Source organism: Gouania willdenowi, chromosome 8, assembly GCF_900634775.1.
Source record: "Gouania willdenowi chromosome 8, fGouWil2.1, whole genome shotgun sequence".
Classification (NCBI taxonomy): domain Eukaryota; kingdom Metazoa; phylum Chordata; class Actinopteri; order Blenniiformes; family Gobiesocidae; genus Gouania; species Gouania willdenowi.
Genome location: NC_041051.1, coordinates 1,152,892 through 1,168,829, shown reverse-complemented (window position 1 = coordinate 1,168,829; position 15,938 = coordinate 1,152,892). Strand labels below are relative to the sequence as shown.

The 15,938-nt window shown below is 37.5% G+C and overlaps 2 protein-coding genes across 7 annotated transcripts in view; one reads left to right on the top strand and one right to left on the bottom strand.

Moving 5' to 3' along the window:
* wipi2 (WD repeat domain, phosphoinositide interacting 2) overlaps positions 1–3,425 on the bottom strand; it is a 30,613-nt gene extending 27,188 nt beyond the window's left edge. For all 5 annotated transcript variants that reach the window (XR_003674619.1, XM_028454823.1, XM_028454824.1 and 2 more), the window contains exons 1-2: positions 3,195–3,425; positions 208–290 (exon numbers count right to left, since the gene is read on the bottom strand). Coding sequence is in view for 4 of the 5 variants with exons in the window: in XM_028454823.1 (XP_028310624.1) it covers positions 208–290; positions 3,195–3,268 (157 nt within the window). In the remaining variant the exon portion in view is untranslated. The remainder of the gene's footprint in view (positions 1–207; positions 291–3,194) is intronic.
* A 9,361-nt stretch (positions 3,426–12,786) lies between these two features.
* Positions 12,787–15,938, top strand: part of LOC114468825 (monocyte to macrophage differentiation factor 2-like) — a 44,240-nt gene continuing 41,088 nt past the window's right edge. For both annotated transcript variants that reach the window (XM_028455927.1, XM_028455926.1), the window contains exon 1: positions 12,787–13,011. In XM_028455927.1, the coding sequence (XP_028311728.1) occupies positions 12,908–13,011 (104 nt within the window). In that variant the 5' untranslated portion in view covers positions 12,787–12,907. The remainder of the gene's footprint in view (positions 13,012–15,938) is intronic.

The window sequence follows — 15,938 nt, the reverse complement described above, 5'->3', positions numbered from 1 at the left end:
AATAGAGTGACCATACATAAAGTCCTGACGGTTATAATTAATATTTAAACACAATCTCCTAATGGATGTAGTTTGTTACTTTGTCTAGACAACAAGCATTAAGCACAACAATACTAAACATTTCTTATGTTCAAGTAATATCCAAACTGGGAAATGTTGTGATAGAGTGTGTATTCATCAAAACAGAGTAGAGATTGTCATGCTTACTACATTCATAAATCTGCTCCAGTTTGTCCACAGAGGACAAGGAGAAAAACTTGTATCCGGATTTGGTGCCAACAGCCAGCGACCTGTAGGGATATAAAGAGTTAAAGAAGCATTTGATATCAGTGATATCATTCAGTTTGGGTCAGTTAGGGCGACCGTGGATCAGGTGGTAGAGGGTCGTCTTCTGATTGAGAGGTTAGGGGTTCGATCCCAGTACCTGACCATGTGTCGAAGTGTCCTTGGGCAAGACACTGAACCCTAAGTTGCTCCCAGTGGTCGACTAGCACCTTGCATGTCAGTCCTGTCCCACTGGTGTGTGAATGTGAGAGTGATTGGGTGAATGAGCTGATATGTAAAGCGCTTTGAGACTGTTTCAGTGGTGATAAAGCTCTATATAAATCATGTCCATTTACCATTTAATAGTAATAGTACTACTAGTGAGATGTTTACACTCACCAACTAGTGTGCTAGTAAACAAACATTTAGTGTCACTAGTAGAACCGGTAGTAGAAAAGCTTTGACCCTATTTGCTTTAAAGAGTACTCACACTATTAAACCAAAATGAAGTATGTTTCCAAATGCAGAGGTAGCAAAAGTACTAGTCTTCAGTACTCAAGTAAAAGTACAGATACTTGAATTAAAAAAACTCTGGTAAAAGTATTGAAGCTCCTCCCTTACTTAGTAAAAGTAAAAAAGCACATGATGTACTTAAGTAAAAAAGTAAAACAAATGTCCCTTCAATAATAAGACAGGGTTTTTAAACCAGCAAAATCCATAAATTTAATTTTTTGAGAACTGGTACATGGAAACAAGTTAAATCTGTTTCCTTTGAACACCTGGAGAATTTAGCACTCATAATAAGTACAATTTGTAAATAAAATGTGTCAAGAAAAAAAAGTGCAAAAGCTCAATAAAACCCAGAGAATCCTGGAGAATTTAGCACTCAATATAGATAAAATGTTTCAAGCTTCTGCTCCAGCTTCGCAATATTTGGCTTGCTTCTTTTTACGTTGTGAGACTTGTGACGTCATCTTTTCTTCTTCCGCTACTCGGTGAAGGCGGTCGCATTCTTCTCTGCTCCCACTCTCCTCCCTATCTGCCCTTGCTGCTTGTTTTGTCTTCTGTCTTGTGGAACTAATAGGAGACTCTCTGCATTTTATCCAAAAACCAAAATTATGGAATTGGTCAGCCTGGCCTCCCCCACACATCAAGAGCCACAAGGATGTCTGTATTCTATTTCACCAAAGATGTTATGCAGACTAACGCTCCACCCCCCTGGACTTTTGTTTTTTGAACCAATCATCTGACTGTATCAGAGGGAAAGCAAATAATTTATTTTACAACGTCTCCATCGACCCTATGTCCCCCCTCCCTCCCCACAAGCTACAAGGGAGCATGTGAAGTGCCTACAGAGGCTGCACACACGGTGTGTTCTTCGATCCCAACTTCTAGGGGTGTCTCGATCCAATATTGATATTGATCCGATATAGGTCAGAAAACGAATATCTGATTTTATCGGACTGATATTACATTAATTCAATTGTAGAATACTGTAGATATTATGTTGAAGGTTAAAAGTAATGTAACCAATTGGTTAATAATAAATGGGTCAGTTTTTCTCATCGACTATTGTTCTGTTTGAGTGACATCACTTGATCACGCCTTTTCTAACATTCCACACTACAAAATAAGTCATAAAAGTATGAATGATTTGCTGCAATATCGGTATCAGAAGTGAACAACTTGTATCAGGCCATCCCTACCAACTACCAAGCTAAATTCCTTGTGTTGTTTTTAACTGTACTTGGCAAATGAATTATTTTCTGATTCTGAACTTCAAAGGTCTTAAAAGTAATGAGCTTATTTTTAAAATATAAGAAGTAGAAAGTACAAATATTTTCTTTAAAAAGTTAGGAGTAAGAGTATAAAGTCTACCCCCAAAAAATTTACAAATACTCAAGTAAAGTACAGATACCAAAAAACTAGTTAAGAACTGTAACAAAGTATTTGTACTTTCGTTACTTGTCACCTCTGTCCAAATGTGAGCACAAACTAGTAGAACTTTGCTATGGTTGATATCACTGATCAAATCTAACTTATGCTTTAACAGCTTTCTATATAAGTGGAAAACAGACACGACCATAAAAAACATTCAGTCTGTTAATGAAACCAGTCGATCATTAGCATTACAAAGCACGTGTGGTGTCCTACTTAAACTTGTTTTCCCTCAATAACATCGTGTTTCTGATTTTAAAAAAGACTCACCTCATTATTAATTTAACAACCATGCTGGTCAGAGACACTTGATACATTTAAATATAGTTTATAGACACCTAACTGAACACGTTTAATAACAACATAAGTTATTAACATACTAGCCTTCGAGCTAGCTCGTGGAATAATACGTCAGAATCGCATAGCATAAAAACAGAGTGAACAATTAAACAGTTTCAAATAATGAATGTATATAACTACATCGAGCTTAGTTGTAAAGAGCTTTGGGAATCGTTCATGAACGCAGGAGTAGAGCTAGTTAGCATGTGTTAGCTTCACAGCAGGCCATCGAATCAGCAGATTCTGTTCCCTCGTGTTTCCAATCTACCGGTTATACAGATAGTTGGTGACCGACCGCAATATTTAAGGTTAAAATTAATTTATAGTGTATAATCTTAATCATACATGGGCCACGCTAACTTTTAATAAAAATCATTTGGAGTAATGTGGATTGTAAAGAGAAATGTGTCCACATTTAGTTCCAACTATCATATTGCGCCAACATAACGAAAATATGCTTTTTCACTACACACTTTTACTGTGGCGAGATTAGGGAACTAGTCAAAATGTAATGTTTCATTTCAAAAGGCAAATAATACCCCAGAATAACAAACAAACATGTGTTCCCTCGCTGAACTCCGTGTATATAGCTTGAAGTTGGTCATCAGTTAGAAGAGACACCGGTAGATTCGAGACACCGGTTTCAGCCTTACGTGTTGTCCTGGTTAAAGTTGGCGAAGAGGAGCTGGTTTCCACCGGCATCTCCGCTCTGGCTGGCCAGGTTCATGGCCTCAGGGTCATTCAGTCCGCCGCCCCGTGTGAAACAGCCGCAGTAAGGCCGGGGGAGCTCAGGGAAAGTGACCGGTAGCAGAGAGCTTCACTAGGACATCTCTAAACACTACTGAGCCGCTCTGGTGATTGTTGTTGTTTTACAGTCTAACTGCGCATGCTCAGACAACAGTGCTGCCCATTTAAAGGGACAGGAGCAAACTGATCTATGGACGAGTTTAAATCAACACAATAACGAAATATAATTAAAAAAATATTAAGTCTAGAGTATATAATGTTCCAGACAAACAAGGGAATAGTGACAAAAGCTGACATTTCCTTTTTCCACATGACTAATGGTGTGTTATTCCGTGTGGCAGCGCCCTCTACCGTCACAATATGTTCACTACTGTACAGTAAATATTCACCTGCTTCAAGCCTATGGAGGTGGATTTTTGTCTTTATTATTCAATCAAACAAAAACTGGATTTGCAAACAAAAATACTGGATTAGTAATAATAAAAAAGATTTACAAAGAAAACTAACATTGCTAATTTTTATTAATGTTATGTTTTTTTTTGTTTGACTGAATAATAAAAAACACAAATCTACCTCCATACTAGCCCAGGCTGGGGTCAAATAAAAATGTAATTGCATATTTGATAATTAATTGCAGTTATGGCATAATTATAATTGGGTTCAGAAAATATACTTTGTAATTGTAATTGGCATGAAAATGATATAGAATCTATATTCTATATTTTAAATTTAATTTGCAAAACTAGTTCCATGACTTACACATGCTTGGTTTTATATGTATATATATATAAAAACTCTTCCTCACCCTCCGCGGGTGGTCTCTCTTTTTTCCTCAAGCTCAGGTCTTCTACCAGAGGCCTGGGATCTTGAGGGTTCTTCAATATCTTTGCTGTTCCTAGAACTGCACTTTTCTGGACCGAGATGTCTGATGTATTTCCTGGGATCTGCTGGAGCCACTCCTCTAGTTTGGGGGTCACTGCCCCGAGTGCCCCAATGACCACGGGCACCACTGATGCCTTCACCCTCCAGACCTTCTCCAACTCTTCTCTGAGCCCCTGGTATTTCTCTAGTTTCTCGTGTTCCTTTTTCCTGATGTTGAAGTCACACGGTGTTGCTATGACAACCACAACGGCTTTCCTCTGCTCTTTGTCCACCACCACAATGTCTGGTTGGTTCTCCATTACCATTCTGTCCGTCTGTATCTGGAAGTCCCACAGGATCTTGGCTCGGTCATTCTCTACCACCTTTGGAGGTGTTTCCCACTTTGACCTTGGGGTTTCCAGCCCATACTCTGCACAGATGTTCCTGTACACTATACCAGTCACTTGGTTATGGAGCTCCATGTAAGCTTTCCCTGCCAGCATCTTACACCCTGCAGTTATGTGCTGGATTGTCTCATTGGCCTCTTTGCACAGTCTACACCTGGGGTCTTGTCTGGTGTGGTAGATCTGGGCCTCTATTGCTCTGGTGCTCAAGGCCTGCTCCTGTGCAGCCATGATGAGTGTCTCTGTGCTGTCCTTTAGTCCGGCTCTGTCTAGACATTGGTAGGATTTATTGATATCCACCACTTCAGTTATGTTTCAGTGGTACATCCCATGTAGGGGCTTGTCCTCCCATGACGGAACCTAGCTCAAGTGGTAAGTCACCAGACTTGTACACAGAAGACCCCGGTTCGAATGGGCTGCCAGTGTGGGTCCTTAGGCAAGACCCTTCACTCTACTGCCTACCTCATACAATCATGAGAGATGATGAAATGAATGACATGCTGGCTCAGACGTCGCCCGGCCAAACAAGGTCTGCGTCAGGTGCTGGGGAACCAGAGCACCTCGATGTAAAATGGGCTACTGGAACAAGGTGGAAATGGGCGAGATGCGAGAACAGGGTATATATATATATATATATATATATATATATATATATATATTTATCCCTCATCCTCTATATTTATCATTATTATTATTGTTGCTGGGTTGTTTCTTTGTTTTTTGTTTCGTGCACCAACTACCAAGAGAAATTCGTTGTACTGTCCTAAAAACTGTATTTGGCCATTAAAACATTTCTGATTCTGATTAACAATTATTAAAATATGTTTCATGTCATGTTTTCCTACTACCTGTGAGTGAATCTTCACACTCGACAGGTGGTACGGGTTAGAGTTGGGATAAAACAGAATTTTATTTAAATAGGGACAATACAGTTTAACAGAGTAACAACTGTGAATGTAACTGATGTTTTGTATGAAAAGTTTATAACTATTGCTAAATTCCAAATTGTGTCCCTATAGTTGGGTTTGACACAAAAAAGGTTCATCCACCCACAACAAAAATATTAAAACCTATATTTTCATGGATAAGGAAGCTTAACAATGTAACCAAGAGATGAAAAGCAAGTTAGATGATAGATAATATTTTTAGTGTATTTTTTATTTTGATTTAACACGGGTTAAAACTGACGTGTTTTATAAGGGATGCTAACAGAAAGCTAACACAAGAGGAAGGTTATGTTTTTGTAATTACATTTTAGTAATTGAGAACGTCATTGTAATTTATTTCAGGGGATAAAAAAATCATTATAATTTGATTGTAATTTTGAGAAAAATACTGGTCACTGTAATCATAAGTGAATTGTAATTGAACATGAATAACTGAAAACGTACTGTAATTGACCCCAACCCTGCCTCAAATAAAAACCATTGTGGTTCATATTAAAATTATGCATATTTATATAAAAAACAAAACAGAAAAACTATAAGAAAATACTTTTATAAATAAATTGCATCATTCTGCACTCACGGAGGATATCCTCTAAACCATGGAGACAGGGAGACGTTCCTGTCAGCCACTCAGACATTTGGAAAACACAGAAACTGTTTAATCGGTTTCTTCCTTTTCTATGTCATGTGACATTCTTACTGACAGTGATGAGATACTTGTTCACCCTGGAGACAGAGCTCATGCTCTACAGCAGCTGTCAGCCACTCTGAAGACACAGACAGAACTATATTTGGATCATTAATGCTGTTGTCTTAGCTTTTCATTATTTCTGCACTTTTTCATGGAGACACACATATTGAAACCAAAGACTGTAAAATGAAACCAATGGAACAGGAAGTTAGAGAGAAGAAACCATTTGCCTTTATGATATATCACTTTTTTAGATTCTAAGTCTATTCTTCCTATTTTTTAAGCCAGTAGTTGTAGTTGTTATAAGTGTCAGACAGGCTGGGAGTATTAGTACAGATGGACTTGTTAATACACTAGGGCTGATATGGGCAACTGGGGGGTCCCTTGGCCAATATTTGTGCAGCCCACAAAGTAAATGCAAAAAACGACTCCCAAAACACGCGCACACATGCACACGCACACACACACACAATAATAAAATATATACAAGATGACAACAAAAATACACAAATTACTCCAGAAAACATAAAAAACTAGAAGAATTTGCATTGCCACAACAATGCAAGTGGCAATGCTACTCCTTTGGCTTTATGCGTTTATTGTCAATGAACACAAGTTTGTACACATACATTATCAAAAGTTTAGATATTTGTAGGCAGTATTCACAGAGAATAAACAGCATTATGTGAAGTCATTGAGCAGTCACTCAACAAACAATTATTTAGAGTCAAAATAAATACATCGTGAAAGATTCAAACCAGGATCCATTGATTGTTTTGAGGAAGGCAGATGCAGACTCTGATAAGCTAAAGCTGCTCATATGAGTTCTAGGGTAAAAGTCCTACTTAAGTAAAGGGTGAATGTTAAGCATTCCCACTAAAAGTATCATTTTAAGAAAGAGGAATATTTTAGCAACATTTTAAGGCTACAGCAGTTTTTCCTAAAGTTCATGAGCAGCTGCTGTCTTATAGTCAAACCTTTTTTTGTCGGAGTGCCACCTCACAAAGTATATAGATTTGAAAGTGGACAACATTTTTGTGCTAAAATTGTTTCTCTGAGTTAAATATTGACAGAGATATAGCAGTTTACAGTAAAAGCATAACAGCTAATATTACATTAAAAGCAAAAGTGTTAGCATTTACAAATATAGCAGCATTGCCATTAAGCACTGAATAATTTTGATATTTGAATGGTGTAGATCGGTTAAGAATTGGCAGATTAATCGCATGTCAAAATATGGTCAGAAGAATAAGGAATAATTTGGAACATTGCATTACTGTAATTGCACAAAGGGACAACAAACACACAAGAATTTCCTCCAAAAACACACACGACAACTACAAGTGTGCACAAAAACTAAATAAAACAAACACAACATGATCACAGAAATGTTTCCTAAAACAAGAAACAACAACAAAAACACATGAGACGACTACAAATATACACAGAAATAAAATAAAAACAAAACAAAACACAAAATGACCAAAAATACTAAAACTCATGACCTATAAGTGTGGGAAACAAATGTGAGCAGAACTTTTCACAGATTCTCTGTGACGAACAAAACATTCTCATCATCTTTAATTTGAATAATGTCTTAAAACATTCCTTACTATTACTATGAATGACCCATCCTTTAATGAAACCACAGCCATTTGGACTCAGGAGGTTGAAAAGACCTAAAATGAGGTGTTAGCGAAAAAACAAAACAACGGACTGAAACGTAGCTTTAGGTGTGAGTCGCAACCTTTCCATCTTGTAACGATTTCAGGAGTTTCAGGAGCAGGTCTCAGCTCGTTAGAGAACAATGTGTTTCAGCAACAATATCAGTTCAGTAAATATAATTAAAAAAAAAAAAAAAACACAGCAATATGTTTTATAGATAACAATGACATAATGACAATAATGATAATAATATAAGATTATTATTATCATCATAATGATCACAATAATAGTAACATATTAATACCAGTTAGGTTTAACCTCAAAATTATCAGTTAGATCAAACGGGGGAAGAATATCAAAATAAAATTCTGCACACTCAAAGAAATTGAGCATCACGTTAGTTCAGGCAGGCACGGAAGTCCAGCTAGTCCAGTCCCTTCATCTGTCAGTAGGTGTTAACAACTAACAGCATCCATCCCCTAGTCAGTTAATCATCCATCTGATCAGGTTCCATGCTTCCCATTGGTTAAAGTTGGTCTCAGCGCTGCATTTAAACTTCTTCTATCTAATTAAACAGTGTTTCCTGTTGGAATCTAACATCTGTGACCGCTCTCTCTGCTTATGCCTCTCCATGTAGCTCACGGAAAAGAGCAAAGGGGAGTTTCCTTCTCTTCAGGCTGTCCACACAGTTACACACAATTTAAACTACATGCTAAATAAAACAATTTGATCCTGACTGAACTTTATATATTCCTGTTCTAAAATATTTGATTTCACATTTGATGTTATTTTTATTATATAATGCTTTCCCCCTCTTCTTTTTTTTTTTTAGTTTAATGGATTTTCAAGACTAATCACAATTTTCACCTTTTTTAATACACTTTTTTACCCAGCTTTACAAATGCTTCAAATGCCTATATTTGTCCATTCAGATTTTGTAAATTCAGTTATCTTCTGACATCAAACAACCCAACACTCATTAATGCTTGTACTGTGATTAGTTTGATAGTGTTGTTGTGTGCAATGATAGACTAAACCATGCATTTTTCTTTGAATGAAGCACAGAGTGAAGCTTTATGGTTCCATGTTTGCTCTTGTCTTGTTGTAATACTGTCAGGCTGCTGCTGCCTTGGGCGACCGTGGCTCAGGTGGTAGAGGGTCGTCTTCTGATTGAGAGGTTGGGGGTTCGATCCCAGTACCTGACTATGTGTCGAAGTGTCCTTGGGCAAGACACTGAACCCTAAGTTGCTCCCAGTGGTCGACTAGTGCCTTGCATGTCAGTCCTGTCCCACTGGTGTGTGAATGTGAGAGTGATTGGGTGAATGAGCTGATATGTAAAGCGCTTTGAGACTGTTTCAGTGGTGATAAAGCTCTATATAAATCCAATAAATAAGTCCATTTAACATTTGGTCCACTTTAATGTTTTTGGGGCCGAGTCGCTGCTTCTCCTCCAGTGGTCTGTCAAACAAACATGATGGTCAGGAACCTGCTGAGAGGCTGAAGTAAATCCTCAAAGAATAACACATTGACACACACACATTATATATGTTTGAACTGTACAAACATGCTCCCTGAACGCTGTCCAACCACATCGACCCTTATCAACAAACTGCAGGTAAATGTGTAACGTGCTTAGACTGTGGAGAGGAAATGTGTCCGTGTCTTTGCATAATGTGTTTGTTTTCTGTCACATGCATAAGCGGATCAACCACCAAAAGAGCTTTAACTGTGGGATAATGTTTCATTTTCCATTCAGTTTGAGCATGGCCGTCAATGACATCTTAGAATTCAGTCCAAGATAAACAAACAGTAGAGCTTCCTCTTTGTTGGAAAATCACTTCCACTCCAAATGAGTTATTAGGCAGAGCAAGGGAAATGTACTGTATAGTGCATTTCACACAAATGGCAATTCAATGTGCTTTACATGAATAAAAAGTGCAACGGAAAACATTTAACAGTTTAGAAATCAATAAAAACATTAAAATCAGCAGAAAACATGAAATCAACAATATGATTAAAAAGTCTTGTATAACATTTCATATCTACTGAATCCTATCATATGGTCCTTGTGTTAGACACATAACTTGGTGTTTTGATGGGTGTTCATATGGTTTCCACTGGTCAGTATTTATATTTTTCACTGGTCTAATATTTGGTTTATGTGTATCGAGGGTTCACATTTGCTGCTGGACTTTTCTGTTTACAACAGTCGAGACCAGCATTGATCTGCTATTCTTCAGCTTCATTAATGTAATAATAAGAAGAAGCACTTGGAACTGTTCCTGATTAAATAATGTTGTAATATGATCTCAATAAGTTAGCGTTAGCTTGCTGATTGTTCTGCCTGCTTGGAAATCTTTACCAGTTCTTTATGTGTCAGACACCATCAGTTCATCTCATTTCTAGTCAGAAACACATCTGAACACTCACTATAGGCCTCTTCACATGACAATTAATAAATATTTTTATTCATTCTAGACTTTTCAGTGGTTTTTAAATACATACAGGATTTTTTTTTTCTTTTTGCAAGAACAAAGTGGTAAAAACAAATCAGATTTTAGTACGTTGTGCTCTGAGAGAGTTGTAGACACTTTGTTATGTCTGTCAAATGTATTTAAAAGAAAACTAAAATGAAAGAGAGCATGTTCTTCAACTGTTCGACCCTGTTATGGTTTTTAAAATGGACTTTTATGGATCTGGTTTTGACTATTGACTCCCAAACGTCTAGATCAGTGGTTTCCAACTGTTTTTGGATCGTGACCCCATTATTATATCAGAATTAGTTTTTGATCATGTTTGTTATACTGCGTAACAAATACAGAGTAGCCAGGATTAGTGCACAAAGACACAACATGCACCAGGTCAGATATATTTACTGTATACTGTATTTTTTTTTCGCATTTTTTTAATACTGCATTTTATTTGAACTACTTAAATATTTGTGAAAGTAAAAGCATTAACACAGCTGTTTAACATTGTGTGTTGAGTTTTAATTGTTAAAGGATTAATAATTTAAAAAATATTATTAATCAGTAATTATTTTTAACACATTCCAGGTGACCCCACATGGGGTCACAAACCCAAGGTTGAAAAACCCTAGGTCTAGATCTTGGATAGGCTGGTTTTGAGTACAACTCTATTAAAAGCACAATAAAAAATGTGAGAAATGAAGATTTGTAATGTAAAGTATGTTGATTGGAAGAGAAAGGTGCAACAGATACCACAGCACCCCTCAGTGTATCATGTCTGCTTTGGTCACTAAAGGAGAAGCTAATTAAATACAACATCTTTGGTTCACTAGTTCGCTTTCAGATAATAACATCCAATACATGCAAAAATGTGTTTTTGTCTTACATAATGTACTCCAGTGAGTAATAGATTACAAGAACTCAAGTAATTGAGTTGATTTTATGGGTACTTGTACCTTTTTAAGTGTATTTCTCAATCAGTAATTTTACTTGTACTTAAGTAGGTTTTAAAAAAAGTAAAGTAATTTGTCACACTTTTACCTACAACCGTCACTGAGTAAATTATTTATAAAATTGGTATCTTAAACCCCAGAAATGACTGATTTCAACATATTCCATATTTTCTTAGTCGTGTCATTTCTGATCAAAGCTCTTTTTTCTATGGTTCAGGTTGTGGTTTCTACCCATTGTGTTGTTGTTACACACGTTTGGCATAGCACTGTTTCATAAATGTAGCCATACCTCAAGCTTGAACATTTTATTTTGAAATGAATTCATTGGTGTTATTTTATTCAAAAGAGAATTGTACATTTTGACAAACCTTGTATTTTATACAGATGCCTTTGTGGAAAATAAATGAAGTTGGGGGTGAAAGTTATGGAAGTGTAGAGCTGCCACGGGGGGAATTATATTTCTGATCACTGTGTGGTATGAACAATAAAATTATATTGTCCAAATATTATTTTATATTGTACAAACAATATAATATATTGTCCAAACATGATATTATGTTGTACAAACATGATATTATTGTTCATACAATAACTATAGTGATAATATAGTGATCCAAAACATATTTTCCCCTGTGGCAACCCTACGCTTCCATAGAAAGTAACTAGTAACTTTTACTTTGAGTACTATTTAATCGAGACAATTGTATTTGGCAATTGAAATTTGAAAAATAGAAAATTTTCAAATTTGTAGGAATTCCTTTTTTTCTTCCGCTACTTTTTTTGCCCTAAAACTCCTCCTAGGCTATTAATGCAGCACTAATGACAAACACGTCATCTCATAGGGGTAATGTCTGTCAATGTCAATGTGAAGGTCAAGGTCGCATCAAGTGTCAAAAAACAACATTTTACATATATCTACGAATATTTATCAAACAAGTTTGATTGCTTACATTATGAAAAGCTCATCTCATATTTTATTTCACTGGATTGAAGCTGTACGACCTACCAGTAAAAAGATCTGTAGGGGTCAAAGTTCATGACCTCACAAAAAAATAACAAAAAAAAACGTTTTTCCTATAACTTGGCCACACATTGAGCTACAGTGCTCAGACTGGTACCATTGAACAACATTTGCTTTCATTGTGTGACTTTGACCTTTGCTCAATCCAGATACAGGGTTCATTTTTGCCAATTTTCAATTACTAAATACATATTGGCTTTGCCTAGTTTTTACTTGAACTTGAGTATTTTATGTCTGACCATTGCTTGTACTTGTTATTGAGTACAATTCAAATCAAGTAACAGTACTTTTACTTGAGTAGGATCTACTCTTCACATCTCTGTTTTTAATTTTACAAACAAAAAACCAAAGAAAACAGTTTAATGTTGTAAAGCATGTAGAGGGGGAGGGGGTGTTATCATCAGCCAGGCAGGAGAGGGGAGGGGTCACCACAGCCAGGGGGACATCCTGCAAACAGCCCAGGACTGAGTCACTAACCTCCGGGGAACGCGCCGGGATGAGCCGCTGTTTGCTCCGTCAGAGAGCTTCCTCTTCCTCAGTCAGACTCCAACCATGGAGGAGCTGTAACTTCCACCAAGTCACACTGTCCAGGTCGTTGTTCAGGACCGGATGCTCTGCTCATGGTGGGAATGGAGACTCCGGAGTGAAACTCACGTGTGCGCCCGCGGAGTCAAAACGCACGAGATGGACTTTAAGAACAGCACATTTAGGAGGTAGGATTACATCATCATCATCATCATCATCATTAGAAAAGTTTGGCTCCATGTTTTGTCCATCGATGCGCACTGACGCGCTGGCACACGATCAGTCAGAGGGAAGTAATAGATTACTGTGTGTGTGTGTGTGTGTGTGTGTGTGTGTGTGTGTGTACTATTGAACCAAGCGTGCACACTGACACAGTGCATATTATATTTAGTGTAAACACACAAACCTGTTTTCATGTTATTCAGACAATTATATTTTTCAATTACAAGTACTATTATTCATGTTCAATTACATTTCAATTACGATGACGGTAGCCAGCATTTTTTTTCAATTACAAATAAATTATAGTGGTTGTTTTTTCCCCCTGAAAGTCAATTACAATGACTAAAAATCAATTACAATTTCACTAACTTGTATTCATATAGTGTTGTGATAATGGTATGTAGTGTACGTTGTCTTTTTAACATCTTCACATTTACATTTTAGTAGATTGATTATAACAATATCTTGTGTAAAAGCCCAACTAGGAACAAGAGTGGGAATTTAGCAATAACTATAAACCCTTTGTACAAAACATCAGTTGTTAATCTGTAAAATTGTATCATCCTATTAAAAAACACCCATAACCAGGGTTGGGGTCAATTACATTTTGTAGTTACAATTACGTTTTCAATTACCCATTCAATTACAATTACAGTGACCAACATTTTTCCCAATTACAATTAATTTACAATTGTTTTTATCCTCAAAAACTTAATTACTATTATGCTTCCAAGTACTAAAGTTAAATTATAATTAATCACAATTACTGAGCCTGAAATAAGTAACATCATTAAAGTTATCCTTCTATTGGGTCTTAAATCAACTGTAAAATACACTAAAAACTCATATCTATCATCTATTGATTATGTTGTTATACTTCCTAATCAATGAAAACTAGTACAGTGCCTGTCAGAAGTATGTATTCATGTGGGAGCATAAGGGGTATATTTGCGGGTGCAAAATGTGGGTGCAATTTTCCTGGTTGAATTCTATGGGACATGACTGCATCACTTTTATATTTTTTGTATGGTGTATTTTTCTGTAACGTATGTTTTTTGGAGTCATGTGTATTTTTGTATAATTATTGTTTTTGTTGCTATTGTATTGTGATTCAGGAGTATAAATATTTAGTTTTGTGTATTTTGAGTCATTTTCATATTTTTGTTGTATTTTTCTGTAAATGTATGTTTTTTTTGAAGTCGAGTACAGTGCCCGTCAGAAGTATGTATCATATAGTGGGAGGAGCTTAAGAAGAGTTGTCAATTATGGGCATAATAATAACATACTCTGTAGCATTATTAACACTAGAAGTCCCACAGAGGTGTCAAATGAACTTTTTACCTGTAAAACCCAGAGAGGTGTCATTTGACCCAAAGAGAACACAAAAATTATTTATTTTTAATGACAGTGTGGTGTGAGAAATGTGCAAAAGAACAACTGTGATTTGTTTTCAATGGTTTTTATTTAGAAGAATCTCCTTCATCCTCTTATTGAGACTCGTGACATACTTGGCACTGCCACGGTATCTCTCTCCTACATTTGCAACATGTGTATTTGTGGCAATGAACACATCGCACAGTTGCGCGATTGCTCTTGCAGCAATGGTTGATCTGACACTTAGCCCTTTTCCCAGGGCCAGGTGTAGGCGGTTGTTGTTGGCGCAGTTGCTCTTTGAGTGCCTTCTTTTCACTCACATGAGAGTTAGCCAACTCTCTTGCTAGCTGAACCAGGAAGTCCACCCGTCTCTCCTGCACCCCGGTGCATGCTTGATAAAGCAGATGTGCATTGAGTGCCGCCATGTCGATCATGTTGTAGAACACGGCGACTGGCCATCGCCGTGTTCCTGTGCGCACACTGTACTCCCGCACCATCTGGTCCATCACATCCACTCCGCACTTTGTGGTGTTGTATTGGGTGATGGTGTTTGGCTTCCTTTTGATGGTTTCCTCAGTCTCAACCACGCTGTGCATGCTGCTGAGAATGTAGACGGTCTTTTTTCGTTTGGGCGCATACACCGTCAGCGTGGCACCAGTGGTGGAAAACACCTAAAAAAGAAGAAATTGTTGTTATTATAGCGGTTTTAAACACAATGACACACTCAGAGGTGTTGATGGAATAAAAAAGACCAACAACATACCTGAGTGGTGAATTCCTTGCGGTCCATCTTTCTAGTTGACTGAGGAATTTCCCGGCGAATCTTGTTGACTGTCCCGAGGATGGTGGTTTTCCGGCTGAGCAGTCGTCGTGCAAGTGTCAGTGATGTAAAGAAATTGTCCGTGGTGACCGTCCTGCCTTTGTCCATAAATGGTTCCATCAGCTTCATCACCACACTCTCAGAAAGTCTCTCCTCACTGGGACGACTGGGGTCCTTTCCAAGATATGGGAGGACATTGCAGATGTACTTTGTTTTCAAATCACAAGCCACCCAAAACTTTATGCCAAATTTGTCGGGTTTTGTTGCAATGTACTGCAGGAAACAGCAGCGAGTCTTCGATGGGAAAAGCTGTTCATCAATTGTGATGTGTCGACCAGGGTTGTAGCATGTGATGCAGTTGGTAACAAACGATCCCCACACATCCGAAATTGCAGCAAACTTATCTGTCTGCACTCGCTCACAAACATGTCATCAAATCGTAGGTGACGCATGATGTCTTGGAAACGGTTTCGTGACATAATTCCAGTGATAAGTGGGTTTCCCAGGCATGCTGACCAGCTGTCACGCAGAGATGGAACCTTGGTCACCCCCCTCAAAATAATAACAGAAATAAATGCCATTAGTTCATGGAGGATCATGAACCAGTCCGTCTGCTCCGTTTGCCGTGCATGCTGAATAGTCCATTCTTGAATGGGACGGAGCATGCCAACAGTAATGAAACAGAGGAAGCTCTGAAGG